At 50.5% G+C, this 14,027-nt stretch overlaps 5 protein-coding genes across 5 annotated transcripts; 2 read left to right on the top strand and 3 right to left on the bottom strand.

Annotated features, from left to right (window-relative positions):
• Positions 1-632: 632 nt before the first annotated feature.
• On the top strand, positions 633-2,589 carry FSUBG_11494 (carnitine o-acetyltransferase; the record flags this gene model as incomplete). The annotated part of the gene is made up of 3 exons (XM_036676182.1): positions 633-678; positions 744-2,406; positions 2,463-2,589. The coding sequence occupies 3 exons, from the start codon at positions 633-635 to the stop codon at positions 2,587-2,589; spliced, it is 1,836 nt and encodes a 611-aa protein (XP_036533023.1).
• Positions 2,590-2,983: 394 nt separating this feature from the next.
• FSUBG_11493 (adenylyl cyclase-associated) lies at positions 2,984-4,856 on the bottom strand (the record flags this gene model as incomplete). Its single annotated transcript, XM_036676181.1, has 5 exons — positions 2,984-3,427; positions 3,478-4,006; positions 4,056-4,378; positions 4,456-4,744; positions 4,810-4,856. 5 exons carry the CDS (start codon positions 4,854-4,856, stop codon positions 2,984-2,986), a joined length of 1,632 nt encoding a protein of 543 aa, XP_036533022.1.
• An 895-nt stretch (positions 4,857-5,751) lies between these two features.
• FSUBG_11492 (carbohydrate kinase MAK32) lies at positions 5,752-7,284 on the bottom strand (the record flags this gene model as incomplete). Its single annotated transcript, XM_036676180.1, has 2 exons — positions 5,752-6,887; positions 6,984-7,284. The coding sequence occupies 2 exons, from the start codon at positions 7,282-7,284 to the stop codon at positions 5,752-5,754; spliced, it is 1,437 nt and encodes a 478-aa protein (XP_036533021.1).
• A 1,011-nt stretch (positions 7,285-8,295) lies between these two features.
• On the bottom strand, positions 8,296-11,052 carry FSUBG_11491 (minichromosome maintenance 3; the record flags this gene model as incomplete). The annotated part of the gene is made up of 3 exons (XM_036676179.1): positions 8,296-8,329; positions 8,384-10,916; positions 10,980-11,052. 3 exons carry the CDS (start codon positions 11,050-11,052, stop codon positions 8,296-8,298), a joined length of 2,640 nt encoding a protein of 879 aa, XP_036533020.1.
• A 493-nt stretch (positions 11,053-11,545) lies between these two features.
• On the top strand, positions 11,546-13,496 carry FSUBG_11490 (exocyst complex EXO70; the record flags this gene model as incomplete). Its single annotated transcript, XM_036676178.1, has 2 exons — positions 11,546-11,759; positions 11,812-13,496. 2 exons carry the CDS (start codon positions 11,546-11,548, stop codon positions 13,494-13,496), a joined length of 1,899 nt encoding a protein of 632 aa, XP_036533019.1.
• Between the last annotated feature and the right edge of the window lie 531 nt (positions 13,497-14,027).

Genomic DNA, 14,027 nt, shown 5'->3' with positions numbered 1-14,027 from the left:
TCTACTCTACGATCGACTCCATTCTCGAAGCTTGCCGTCCTCTGAGCCGAGGCCAGAGCAATAAGCGTCGTGTGCGAAACCGGCACTATTGCTGTTCTAATATAGAGCCCTGACAAATATTTGTCGGATACATACATACATATCTACCCCAACTCTTTTCGGCTCTCGTCTCGACGTTTCTCTCTCTTCTCCTCTGATCGCTTGTCTTTCGCGTTGGCCATGTTGTTGACTTCAGCCCGCTCGCCCGCCCTTAGGAACAGCTTCCGTAACTTCACCAAGACACGCGCTGTAAGTCAACCCCTTTGCTCGTTATGAGGCAGACATCGTCACATGTGGTCGACAAAGAGGAAGGGCATGGTAATCCATCGGCTATCCTCTTCTTTCGTCTAATTCTCGCTCAAGGATGGATGCCGAGTCATTGGCGGGCGACAAGACCTAGGAACTAGGGTCCTAGGATTGCTTGCTTGTGATGAAATGCTCCACTCGCCCGGATTCATGATAGACGGATGGACAGGCATCATAGTTGCTCCTCCACTCAAATCGATCGTCTTTGCCCTTTTCACCATGAAGCTCGCCTGCTCTGACCGATAGACGTATCTGACAATCTGAGAAAACAGGCACAAACTCTCATCATGGCACCCACAAAGCGAGCGAACAGCTCCGCCGCCGCCTCCTCAGGTATGCGCTATCCTCCGCAAGCCTGAACTATTCGGACCCAACGTGCTGATGCAAATTACGAGTAGGCTATGTTGAGAACCACTCCAAGGGACCTATGCTGCGATGGCAAGACTCCCTTCCTAAACTGCCCGTCCCAACACTCGAAGACACTGCGAAGCGTTATCTCAAGTCGCTCCACCCCCTACTATCTGCCAGCGAGTACGAGGCAAGCAAGAAGGCCGTCGAGGAATTTGTCCGCCCTGGTGGTGTAGGCTCCAAGCTTCAGGAGAAGTTGGTGGCCAAGCGCGAGGACCCCAACACCAAGAACTGGATTTACGAGTGGTGGAATGATGCCGCCTATCTCTCATACCGCGACCCCGTCGTCCCCTACGTCAGCTACTTCTACTCTCACCGGGACGACCGACGACGAAGAGACCCCGCGAAGCGAGCTGCTGCCATCACAACCTCTGCCCTCGAGTTCAAGAAGCAGGTTGACGCCGGCACCCTTGAGCCAGAGTACATGAAGAAGTTGCCTATCTGCATGGACAGCTACCAGTGGATGTTTAACGCTTCCCGTGTTGCGGCTAAGCCAGCCGACTACCCTGTCAAGTTCTCGGCTGAGGAAAACAAGCACATTATTGCTATTCGCAAGAACCAATTCTTCAAGATCCAACACGAAGTTAATGGAAAGCAGCTCAATACTTCAGAGCTTGAGCAGCAATTTAAGCGTGTCTATGAGCTTGCCCAACGCGTTCCTGCTGTTGGCGCTCTCACTTCTGAGAACAGAGATGTCTGGACTGACGCTCGTGACATTTTGCTCAAGGCCAGCCCCAAGAACAAAGACGCTCTCGAGGCTATTGAGTCGTCCTCTTTCGTGGTTTGCCTCGACGATGCGGCTCCAGTCACACTCGAGGAGCGTGCTCACCAATACTGGCACGGCGATGGTGCTAACCGCTGGTACGACAAGCCTCTGCAGTTCATTGTCAACGACAACGGCACTTCTGGCTTCATGGGCGAGCACTCCATGATGGACGGTACTCCCACTCATCGCCTCAACGATTACGTCAACGACCTCATCTTTGGAAACAAGCTCGATTTCTCTGATCCCAGCATCCGATCCAACTTGCCTGAACCGCAAGTCGTCAAGTTCGATATCACAAAAGAAGTACAGAGCGAGATTGATCGCGCAACCAAGGACTTCAACGATGTCATCAGCAAGCATCAGCTTGCCGTTCAAGCCTATCAGGGTTACGGAAAGGGTCTAATCAAGAAGTTCAAGTGCTCTCCTGATGCTTACGTTCAGATGGTTATTCAGCTCGCCTACTACAAGATGTATGGCAAGAGTCGACCTACTTATGAGTCCGCTGCTGTCCGACGCTTCCAACTTGGACGTACTGAGACATGCCGAACCGTCTCTGACGACTCTGTTGCCTGGGTCAAGTCCATGTCTGATTCCTCCGTTGATGACAAGACACGCGTGGATCTCTTCCGCAAAGCTGTCAATGCCCACGTTGAATACATCACCGCCGCCTCCGACGGTAAGGGAGTTGATCGACATCTATTCGGTCTTAAGAAGCTTCTCGAGCCCGGCCAAGAGGTCCCCGCCATCTATCAGGATCCCGCATACAGCTACTCCAGCTCATGGCACCTGTCTACCTCTCAGCTTAGCTCAGAGTTCTTCAACGGTTATGGTTGGAGCCAGGTAATTGATGCTGGTTTTGGTATCGCATACATGATCAACGAGAACAGGTATATATTGCCCCCAGATTCCCAATGAAGAAAGAAATCTACTAACATGACGATAGTCTCAACTTCAATGTCGTTTCCAAGGGTCTGGGCAGTGACCGCATGAGCTACTACCTCAACGAGGCAGCTAACGATATGCGCGAGCTGCTCACACCAACTCTTGAGCCCCCCAAGGCTAAACTGTAAATATACACACAACAACATATTTCTCAGACGGAAGGAGTCTCTTGCTGTTGGATGGGTTGGCATACTGTCGCGGTTCAGATCAATGGCGTTTTTGCTTATTGGACAATGTACTCTAGACTTGACCGTCTTTTTGTGCGATGTCATATAGATGGCACTAGATATCAGAGCGACATGTTTTTAGCAAAGGTAATATAGATTACACAACCAAACCAATGATGGATAAAAGTTCCAAAATTCTAAAAAGAGGCGGCGCCCTTCACTCCCAGTGTTAGTTGCCATTACACGTCTAGGTACATGTGATGCGGACCCAAATAACTACACCACAGAAAATTGTTCGGAATATCCTATCTGTCCTACTCCTACATATGCGCATCCAAGGTATATACCATCTGCTTTAGCCGGCATGGGCAACAATTTCGTTGACCAAGTCTCCCTTGGACTCGTCGTAGTAAGAGCAGATTTGCGAAGGCAGGGGCACCTCCTTGTAGTCATCGTCTGCGCCAGAAATAACGTTGAGGTTGACACCCGCTGATTTGCTGGTGAAAACCTTGGTTCCTATGCTCTCCTTGCTGAAGTAGATCTGGGCACTGTCGACCTGATCCAACATGACGGTTGGGATAGTGCCCATGACCTGAAGAGCAAAGTTGTTGGCTTTGACGACATCAACTGTCGAAACAAGGGTATCAACGATCAAGGACAGACGGGTAGAATTCTCGACTGTGACCTGGTTGGCCTTGCCCCTGACAATGATGGTGGTGTTATTACAACGGCTGATGAGAACCGAGTGTGTTAGTGAGGCCTCAATCTCGATTGGCTCGGCCTCCTTCTCGTAGTTTTCCTGGTAAAAGTTAGCAACATGCTACAATACTTTTCGCAAATAGAACCTACAATAGTCCACTTATTGCCCTCTAGCTCCTTCTTGGCTGGCTTCTTGATACGCATACTCTCAGGCTTAGGCTTCTTGCCAGGGGCTGGGCTCTTACCCCTCTGGCCACTTGAAACCGTTGAGCCACTGCGAAGAGAGGGGTTCTTATGCGTCATTTCGGACTTGTCCACTTTACGCAGACCCTTAGTGACGGCATCGCCCTTGTTGAGCTCTGAGAAGACAGCTCCGAGTCCACCAGATGATGCAGGCGCAGGAGCATCATCTGTCTTGATATCAAGAACAGGTGGAGGGCCAGGAGGAGGGGGAGGGGGAGGGGGAGGAGGTGGTGGAGGAGCACCACCAGCAGCAGGTGCCGGGGCAGCGGGAGCGGAAGCAGGCGCGGAACCAGCAGGCAATGACTTGAGAACTTCCTGAGCAGGCTGGCCATTCGGGTTCCATGGAATGCCCGTTGGGAAGTATTGCTTGACATAATCGGCAAGATCGCGGAACATCTGATAGAAACTCTGAACCCATTCGATCTGCTTGGGGTCCCTGATAATCTGGTTAAAGGTGAACCACTCAAGACAAGAGGCTGACTTACTTATCTTTCTGCTCCTTCAGAACTCTGTTTCCAAAGAACTGAGCCGAGCCAAGGCACTCGTCCACGTGCTTATAGGGGCGAGTGTCAATGGTAACCCATGCGAGAACCATGATACCGTCAGAGACAGTGCTGAGTTGCGTGTACATAGGGCTAGGACGGTTGACGTCCTTGAGCTCGGTAACAGCCATCAGTGCCTCGTTGATGGGTTTGATGAGGCTCTCATATACTGGCAGATCAGGTCCAGAGAGGTTTGGCTTCTTCGCCTTTGTGGAAATCAGGAGAAACTTGCGCTGCTCCTGGAAACCAGATTTGACGAGCGCAGCCTAGTATTATACCATGATTAGTCCCTGCCCCGTAGAAGGTTTTGCGTATTCATAGTCCTTCAGATGGTTGCGCGTACCTGCTCAGCGACCAATCCACCTAGCTGGTGGCTCAACTTCACATATTTATCGACAGAAGTGTTTAGGAAAGCATCAAATTCCTCGATAGATTCTGGCAGCGGCTCGGCGACAGGTTCAGGCTTCGCGGCAGCGGGAGTGGTGACCTTGGAATCGAAAGCGGCTGGAGGAGGAGGAGCGGCTAGGGAGGGGTTTGGAGGTGAAGGTATCGCCTGGCTGAGAACGGTGGCATCGGCAGGACGCTCGGTCGAAGAAGCGATATCCTCGAGGCGCGAAGTTGCAGCTTCAAGCCTACATGACTTTTATCAGCATCTGCACATCCTAGCCTGACAACGCAACGAGCGTAAAGAGCTTACCTCTTGATAAGCGTAGTTAAGTTGTGCATCTGACTATTAGCAGCCATGTTGGATAATCGTCCGTTGGATTGTTATTGGCCGAGACGCCGGACTGGAAGCGTTCTGCTGAAAGAACAGTTGATCGGGTCGCAGCGACGTGCTCAGGCAGCAGGATAGCTGCTTTGGAGGATTGCGCAAGCGGAAAGGCGAGTAGCTTTCAAGTTATAGGTCGTATGTGCCTGGCTAATGCCATACAGAAATACAAGAAAAAGAGCAGCAAGCTTAGTGATTGACTGACTCAATGCTGCTTCTTTCCGCTAGGTATGCAACTAAGAGAGAGTTTATCAACAGACAATTGAATAGGTAGGTAGGCTGGTAGATATTGAGGATGAGACGAGGTGAGGTGATTGGAGCTCGGTCCAGGAGGTGGTTCAAGATCCAAATTAGGGACGGATGACTACTAACTATTCCGGGGACAGGGGAAGCAGAGCGTAATGTACGACAAGTATACTTTACTCTAGGCGCCTCAGCGAGCCGTGGAGACTAGTACTGTCTAAGTACCTACCTTATGTTTCAGAACTCGGCCAAGCTCTAGAGACGTGGCTACCTAACCTAGAGGGGCATGACAAGACTTGAACACCTCCCAAGTTGGGTAAGGATCGCAACAGCTTGCCTTTGTCCATACAAGACGTAGGGAGGCATTCCATCAACGCCGGAACCGGGCAATCCAGCGCCGACTGATATACCTTAGTAAGGCAGACGCAAACCCAGACATCTAGACAGGTACTACTCCATAGACCATCCATGCAAATGGGTTACTTAACTAAGGTAGACCAGTTTCTGACTGACTCCGGCCTAAATACTCATACGAATGTGCTTTGTTCTTATTAGTCTAAATCCCTATAACCCATCGTAAATTTATAATATAGTTTATGATATAGTATATCCAATGTTTCATTTCTTTCATAGACGTTTGCGAAATTCGCGGAGACGGTCCTCAACATTATGTCCATTCCAAGCCTCGCGGCCTTCAGCATCTCTACCAATCGTTGGAACACCGACCTGCTCAATGGCGAAGCTTGCGGCAACAGTGGCACAAGCTACAGCGTCCTCAAGACTCTCGCCTCGGGCCAGAGCCACACCGAGACCGCCTAAGAAGGTATTCCCACCTCCCGTAGGATCAACCACTTTGGATGGGTCAGTATGATAGGCGGGAACCCATTTCTCGACACCAGGGTCGACCTCGATCTCTTCGCGAGCCACAATCCCATCAGCATCTTGGAGAAGACCGGCAAACAAAGCCTCCATATCCGTGTCCGGCTGAAGGCCACCTCTAACATAATCTTTCTTTCGTCGCTTGGTCGTCTTGGGGTCTCGGCCTCGCTTTCTTCCTCCATTTTTGGCAATGTAGCATCCCTTCTCGCCAGCACGGATAACAACAGAGAATGACTGCAGAGGCATGCTTGCAAGAAGCTGCTCGCAGGCTCTTTCTACAGCAATGGTAGAGATCTCGCCTGTTTCTGGATCAAGTCCACTGTCACCCATGAACCCAGCTAATTCTGCATGGTTCGGGCTGCAGATATCGACAAGAGGTAAGCAGTTGGTGCAATTGAGCAACTCATCAGGGGTACACAGATCAGGCACAGGCTCCCAGATGAAGATGGGCTTGGTATATGTTTCAGGGGGCACGACCTTCTTTCGAAGTGAGGTGATCTCGGAGACAAGATCCCTACATCGATTTGGGGAGCATATCAGGTGGAACGACCGTGATTTCAGCAGCGTTGGTGTCAGATCCTGAGCAGTCAAGCGCTTCTTGGGAGTCAGGTATTTGAAAGCTCGCTTCTCGGCAGTGCCTTCATAACCGTTCCAGCCTCGCGTGGTCAAGCGAAGCCTGTCATGACGGAAGAGAGCCGAGGTAGACCAGCTATCGATGAGCGTAGAGAGAGAGGGCGGGAAATCTGAGCCCTGATCGACAATCCAGCCAACTGACGCAGATTTGGGTGGGGGTGAGAACAGGCGAGCTCCAAGGGCTGAGTAGGTGCCAGCGCCACCAAGGATGTCTTTGACAGGCGGGGTCGGCGGAATGAAGTCGATATCGTCTTTCCAGTCAAGTTAGTTAGTGTCTGATCTGAGTAACGCAACGACAGTTTTGTAGACAAGGGCGCTGGTCAAGGTAGGTTAATGAATCCTCTCACCAATTATAAACATGCCCATCGTAACAAAATCGATTGGGACAGTTTCTTCGCCTGATGAGTCGCTGACCTTGCCCTCAATTATGGCCAATGGGGGATGTTTGGGGGAATTCTCTGCTTCTGGCCCTGGCCCTGTCTCTGGTTCAGCTGCTGGCTCAGTTCCTGATGCGCCTACATCACCGTTTTTGTGTTCATCTGCATCTTCAGATTTTGTTTGGTCTATGTCTTTCTCTTCCTCTACAACAACAGCTTCCTTGCTATCAATAGGCACCCCAATCTCTGGAGTTTCGGCTACATCTGCCATGATGCTTGTGAGATAGCAAGGTAATGACCAGTTGTGTGGAAGGGTGCGAGACAGGCCTTGAACCGGCAGAAACTCCCTGTAAGGACACTGGCTATTCGATAATAAACAAAGGCCTTTTCTACCGCGGAACTGTACAGTGTCGGCTCATAGACCGGTCAGGAATAGAAAGATTCAACAGTTGGTGGAGTTTGCGGTCAGGGTGTTGAGTATGAAAGCGAATCGGATCGTGAAAAAACAGGGGTCCAGACGCTTAGTTTTGCTATACTAGGGTCGGTTTTTTTTGCTGCGAACTACTGTGACTCTAGTATAAGCGTTGATTCAGTTATAGAATCGTTGTATAAGTAGGCTAGAGTTGCCGAGAAAGAAAGAGATGGACCAACTTTCAGAGGAACGGATGAGTGAGCAATTCTAGGTAGGTGACTCTGGTTTATTTAGGCGGTGTCCGTGGTGGGTTGGGCACATCGGAACTGCTGCCCAGGTTGGTACACGTAAGGAAGGTTGCGTTATTAGGTACAGAAGGTGTCCTCTTTAGGTCAGTTACTTACCTTAGGTACTATAGGTAAGGTACCTACCTAGGTACCTAGGCAAGGCAGCAAACAGAATATATCGTGTTATTGATCAAGAATGCACCTCATGAATTCAATCAAAAAACTCTTTGTGCACCCCATTTTGGGCAGTTCATACGTGGCTTAACGTTTACGGCAAAGGTTGAGTTTCTCTTGTCCCGGCCAATTCCTCCTCCTCTGGGTTCAGCTCAACCATCAGTAAGATTATTTTCTTTGGCAGGCTTATTGTCCACAAATTGGTTATAACGTATCAAAGTCTCGGTTAAGGAACGTAGGTATTGAGAGAGGCCATCACAGGCCTTGTGGAGTTCTATTCACATGGCTTCAATCATTAACTACATAACTCGACCAACCTCGTGTCATCCATGTCGTTACCAATAGATGCACCAAAACAAATCCCACCAACGCCAGTCGATTGCCTCGTATTGCTGACATGTTACACGATTTAGATCTTGTACACAAGATCCCCTTCCGTGAACCTGAAATGAATGTTAGTAAGTCAACGCGTGGATGGTTGCAAGAAAGGGACTCACATAATCTGGTTTGCCTCTCCCATTTTCTGGAGCGCCTTTGTGGCCTCTCCTTTATCAAATGCATCGCGACGGTTCCCAATCTTTTTGTTCACTGCCTCCACGACTGCGTCCAGCTCGGCCGCGTCATCTTCAAACAGGTCTGTGTTGAGAAGCTGACCAAGCGCTGTTCGGAAGGTTGTCAGGCGCTCAGAGCTGATGGGAGTGTCGTCAATTGCCAGTGCTGCAGCACCGCTCGCAAGGTCCTCGTCGCCATCCTGCGACTCTAGCTGATTCGAGGATGGTAGCTGAGAGGCTGGAATTGAGGATGCAAATGAAGCCTGCGATTGTGACTGGTCTTGTGTTCGCCGGCTAGATCTTCGCAATGTGCTTTGCGAGTCATCCTCAGGAGCATCAGGTTCTCTGCTGGACCTGGCAGTGTCACTGGTTTCTCTCGCTTGGAGGCGACTGCTGTTGCGTGTAGCCCTCGAAGTCGACCTGTTTGATTGCGTGGCATTGGCAATGTCGCCATCTTCATCTTCATCATCACTGGAACTTTCGTCGCTGGACGATGCAAAATCAACCGTTTGGGTCTTTCTCCGCTTCTTCCGCGATTCTTCAACAACTTCCTTGAAAAGAGCGAAGCGTAAGATACCCTCTGCAGCAGCCGCATCGCGCTCCTCCACCCTGTTTGACAAGCGGGATTTGGCATGTGCTGTGGCAAGACGAATGATGGTCTCCAGAGTACGGACGGTCAAAGGACTGGTCCTTCGTTGGTTGCCCTCCATCTCGTCGTTCCGTAGACCGACATAGATATCAGCGATGCGATCAGAAGCCTCTTGTGTCAGAATGGGCCTGATTCTCGTCTTGGCATATTGGATGTACTTCTTCATGAATGGGATGCTAAGGATTTCGGGCTTCTTGTTTGAACCACGACCAGATGTGATCGTGACACCAGAATGTAGCATTGCATCATACTTTTGGTAGACTTCGGTTGGTCCCTGGGACTCATTTTGATTTGAGGCCGAGACCCCTAGGGACTGCCCACCTTGCTCACGCACCGGAGCGCCTTCTTCAGTTCCTGGCTGGCGATATCTGTGCATACGAAGGACGTGTTCTGACACATGTCGATCTCGCGTATCCTCGATGTCATCTGTGACGACAAACAGCAAGTCAAAACGTGAGAGCAGAGAGTCAGGCAGTGCGATGTTCTTGTGAGGATCCTTGTGAGGGTCATATTGGCCAAAAATAGGGTTAGCAGCAGCAACAACACTACAACGAGCATTCAGCGATGTGTGAATACCCGCTTTTGCGATGGTAACAGTCTGCTGTTCCATAACTTCGTGGATCGCAACTCTGTCAACGTCTGACATCTTGTCGAATTCATCGATACAAACGACACCACGGTCAGCCATGACCATGGCACCGGCCTCCAGTCGGCGCTCACCCGTCTCCTTATCAGAAGTTACTGCTGCAGTGAGACCAACGCCCGAGGAGCCACGACCAGTTGTCGCAATCGCGAGCGGTGCAGTATTGAGGACGAAACGTAGCAGCTGAGATTTGGCAGTGGACGGATCACCGACCATCAGAATGTTGATATCTCCACGCAGATGTGTTCCATTTTCGAGGTTCTTCTCCATACCACCCAGAAGCATGAGTAAGATGGCCTTCTTGACATAATCGTGCCCATAAATACTAGGGGCAAGCGACTGAGAAAGAAGCTCTAAAAGATTCTTCTTCTTGGCCACCTTGTTGATGTTACGAATGTCGGTATCAGTAATGGTTGCAGTCGCCACACCACCTCCGGACTTTGAAGATAATAAGACAACATTGTTCGTCAGAATCATCGTTTTGAAAAGAGCACTATTGTGGTTGGTATTACGGTTACCCAGCGTTCGATAAATGCCGACAAGCTGCACTCGGTCGCCGGGCTTCACACTGTCGACGAGGTCGTCGTCTAGAATAGCATCTACTCCGCGGGGGAGCTGCCCTGCTGGTGCTCGCTCTGGCATTTCCTGGATAGAGATGGTCTGGTGGTCTCGGTATGTGCAAAAGCCATACTCTGTAATAAGCGGGTTACCGTCGTCGTCCTCGCGGGGGTAGACGCTTGAAGTGGTAACACCGTTGGTCATGGTCTGATCCTGATACTCGCGAAAATGGAACATGTCTTTTTTCTCATTGTAGTGAACACTCTTCACGACTTTGGGGCGGATGAGAGAACATCGAGTCACAATACCCTCGATAGAGACCATGTAGTTGAGGAGGTGAGACGACAATGTACGGGGATTGCAAGCGTTCAAGCCAAAGCTGCCAGCCCAAGCACAGTAATAAATTGTGTCTTTGGCGGTCTGGTCAGGTCGTGCCTGTGGAATGGTTTGGACGATGTTCTTCAGGGCTTGATCAAAAGCCAGAGTGAAATCGAAGGGTTGCTGTAAGAGGCCCTGTGCGAGGTCCGGGCTGTGGTTGCGCACATGATCGAGATTAACGGTCAATCGACGCTGGTTTTTCTGTAGCATAAGAATGATATCGGATCGATAACTTCGGACTTGAGGATCATCTGCAGAAAAGAGTTAGCCATGCACAACGATCGATCTTTTTGTAGAACGGGCGGTGGACATACTGGGATCAAGGAATTCCTCCGCTTGACGTATGCGATCGCGCACGCCTTCATCTTGGAGCATAAAAGAATCCATATCAGCGTTTCCCAGTATTGTCGTTTCAATGAGCGACTTGTTCAAAAGTGATACCGATATGGAACCTAGTTAAGGTACTGAACGGTAATCAGAGGAGGGGTGAAAGTAAACCAGGCGGGGCGTTGCTAGGGGGCTGCTAGAAATTGCTGGCCCTGCTCGCGCTCCCTTCCAAAGAACGCGTCTCTTTCGCGTAAAGTGCCCGGTAGCTAAACCTGGCCTCCAGAGGTGGCTAATGTGTGGCTACACTGGACCCTATTTCGCCAGGGAGCTAATGTAGTTGCTCCGTAATCCAGATTCCGTAATGACCTAACTACTAGGTAGGTACTTACCTAGGCCCTGGCCTCAATAGGGAGGTACATACGCCTAAGCCTCCACGCGGAGCACTCATAACTCTCAACCTTGATGATCTCTCCCATACGACATCTTTCCTATACCACCACACATAAGCCACCCCACTACCTGAACGGATGCTATTCACCGGTGTTCGTACACAATGTCGGTCGGACTTTCTGGCAACGCGCATACCGCTCTAGATGAAGAAGCACGGGCTGAGGTTGACGTTCTCAATTCGCGGCTCGAAAAGACGACGCAATTGACCAAGAAGATTCAATCGTGCCTCAACCGACTCGAGTCGACAGGGAAGAGTGTCCAAGATGTTGCAGGACCTCTGAATGGAGAGACCAGGCGACTGCAGATATTGGGAAACAGTAACAAACAGACACCATGTCCAGTCAACGCTGACAACTAACAATTGGGTAGACGTTGATTCAGTCCTGGCCGCTATCGACCGATTGCGCCAACCTGCAGATAGCAAAAACGATGAAGAGCAGATCATTCGACTCGGCCCGGAGAAGGCCGGCCTCTCCAATTACCTGGCTTCCATCAAACGTCTAGGCAAGGCCTTGAACGAGATGAAAGCCTCCAACCTGCGCGCCAACCAACAAACGATGGCCGATCTAACACGACTCATCAAGTCTGGTAATAGTCAGCTGGAATCCCACTTCGAAACACTGCTGCGCGCTGAGACTCCTCGATCCGTCGAGCCGTTGCACTTTATCACAAAAGACAAGCCTTTCCCAACACTACCTCAGGACAAAATAGCCCGGCTCGGTCTGGTGTATTCATATGTGATTGAGAGTCACCATAGCGGATCCTCTGAGCTCGCCCATATATATGCAGAGGTACGCGGCCCATACCTCTCAACATCCTTGACCAACCTTGCTGCCGCAAGTGTCAACACCGCCAAGAAGAAGAGCCCAGATGCCGTCTACCGTGCAGGGACCAACGGTATAGGGACCTACTCGCAAGCTTTGGAGGGCCTTTTTGTCTCTGAATACGATAATGTGTGCAGTGTCTTCTCGCGTGAGGATTGGGGTGTGGTCTTCCAGTCAACTTGCCAGGCAGCGATGGCTGAGCTTGCCCGAACGTTGCGTGAACTCAATGCTCATATCAAAAATCACCTCAACACTGACTGTTATCTGGCATATGAAATCACCGAGATCATCTCGGCTCTCTCGGGCAAGCTCGAAACACGCACCGGAGAATTGAAAGGGGCACTCGCTGCAGCCCTGAAGCCTGTTCGAGAGACTGCCAAATCGTCCCTTGCGGAGCTCCTTGATGAGACCAGGCGCAAGATCAGCATGCTACAGATGTTACCGTCAGATGGCGCTCCTATATCCCTCGTCTCAGAGACAATGCAGCGCCTTCAGACGATGGTACACTTTCTACGCCCTATCTCGAGCATAATGATATCATTAGGGGATGGTGGATGGAACTCCAACGCGGCAGCTAGTGGACGCTCGACCGATGCAATCCCCAGTCTGGCATCCTTCGATATAGGAGCGGACGGTAAAGAGATCTTTTCGCATTATTGCACTGATACCATCGAAATGCTCCTCTCTGGTTTGGACCAGAAGTCGCGCGTGCTCATGAAGAGCAGGGCTGTTGCTGGGGTATTTCTGGCCAATAGCGTTGTTATCATTGGAAGAATGGTTCAGAGCTCAGAACTTAGCGGGCTGCTTGAGAACAAACTTGATATTCTCGAGCAATGGCGCAAAAAGGCAACAGCAGCTTATACGGATGTTTGCAAAGACCTTTCCGTCCACCTCTTCGACACTGTGCATACTAATCGTGCGCATCGTCCAACTTCTGGACCTGTCGACTCTACTTCGATCGTCAAAGGGCTAGGAAGCAAAGACAAAGACCGGATCAAGGAGAAGTTCACGCAATTCAATAGTGCATTTGATGACATGGTTTCTCGACACAAATCATACAGCATGGAGCGGGAAGTCCGGCGAATGTTTGGGGAGGACATTCGCCAGAAATTACAGCCTCTCTATGAGCGGTTCTGGGACCGGTATCACGAAATCGACAAGGGCAAGGGCAAGTACGTCAAATATGACAAGACTTCCATTGCCGCTGTATTTTCCAGTTTGGCTTCCTGAGCATAGGGCAAAGCGGTGATTGTGAGCATGGACCTTTAGGCACTATGGACGAGGACATGCTGATGAGTAATGGAACGACGTATGCTGCTAGCCGGCCTGTAGCAGCAGTTCCGCTCTTGCTCCGAGGGTGTTTATCCCGGATGAGTTTCATCAATATCTTGTCACCATCCTGATTCACTCAAGCAACCGATTTCCCCGATCTTGCCCGGGGCACAGTGCATGAAACCTGAAGGATTTATTCACTGGCCGTGCCATCTCCCCCCTTATTTATTGCCATGCTCAATCCAACTTCAACTCTTAGCGATCCTTGGAGATCCTGGGTAGCCATGCAAATCAGGGGTCGAGCAAAAGTGATTTGAGAACAGCAACACAGCCAAAAAGATTTATTGTTTCGTCCTCTGGCCCGTTTGCTGAGGCTATAGAGGCGGCTGACGAGTCGCAGAGTCCTCAGGAGGGACACCTGGGACATGTGCCGCAGTAGTCGTGAGTTCCGAGATCGTTCGCTTTGCAACATGCAGTACAGCAACTGTC

The sequence above is a fragment of the Fusarium subglutinans genome (genome assembly GCF_013396075.1).
Source record: "Fusarium subglutinans strain NRRL 66333 chromosome Unknown NRRL66333_c0000219, whole genome shotgun sequence".
NCBI lineage: Eukaryota > Fungi > Ascomycota > Sordariomycetes > Hypocreales > Nectriaceae > Fusarium > Fusarium subglutinans.
This window is presented reverse-complemented; position numbering and strand designations above follow the sequence as displayed.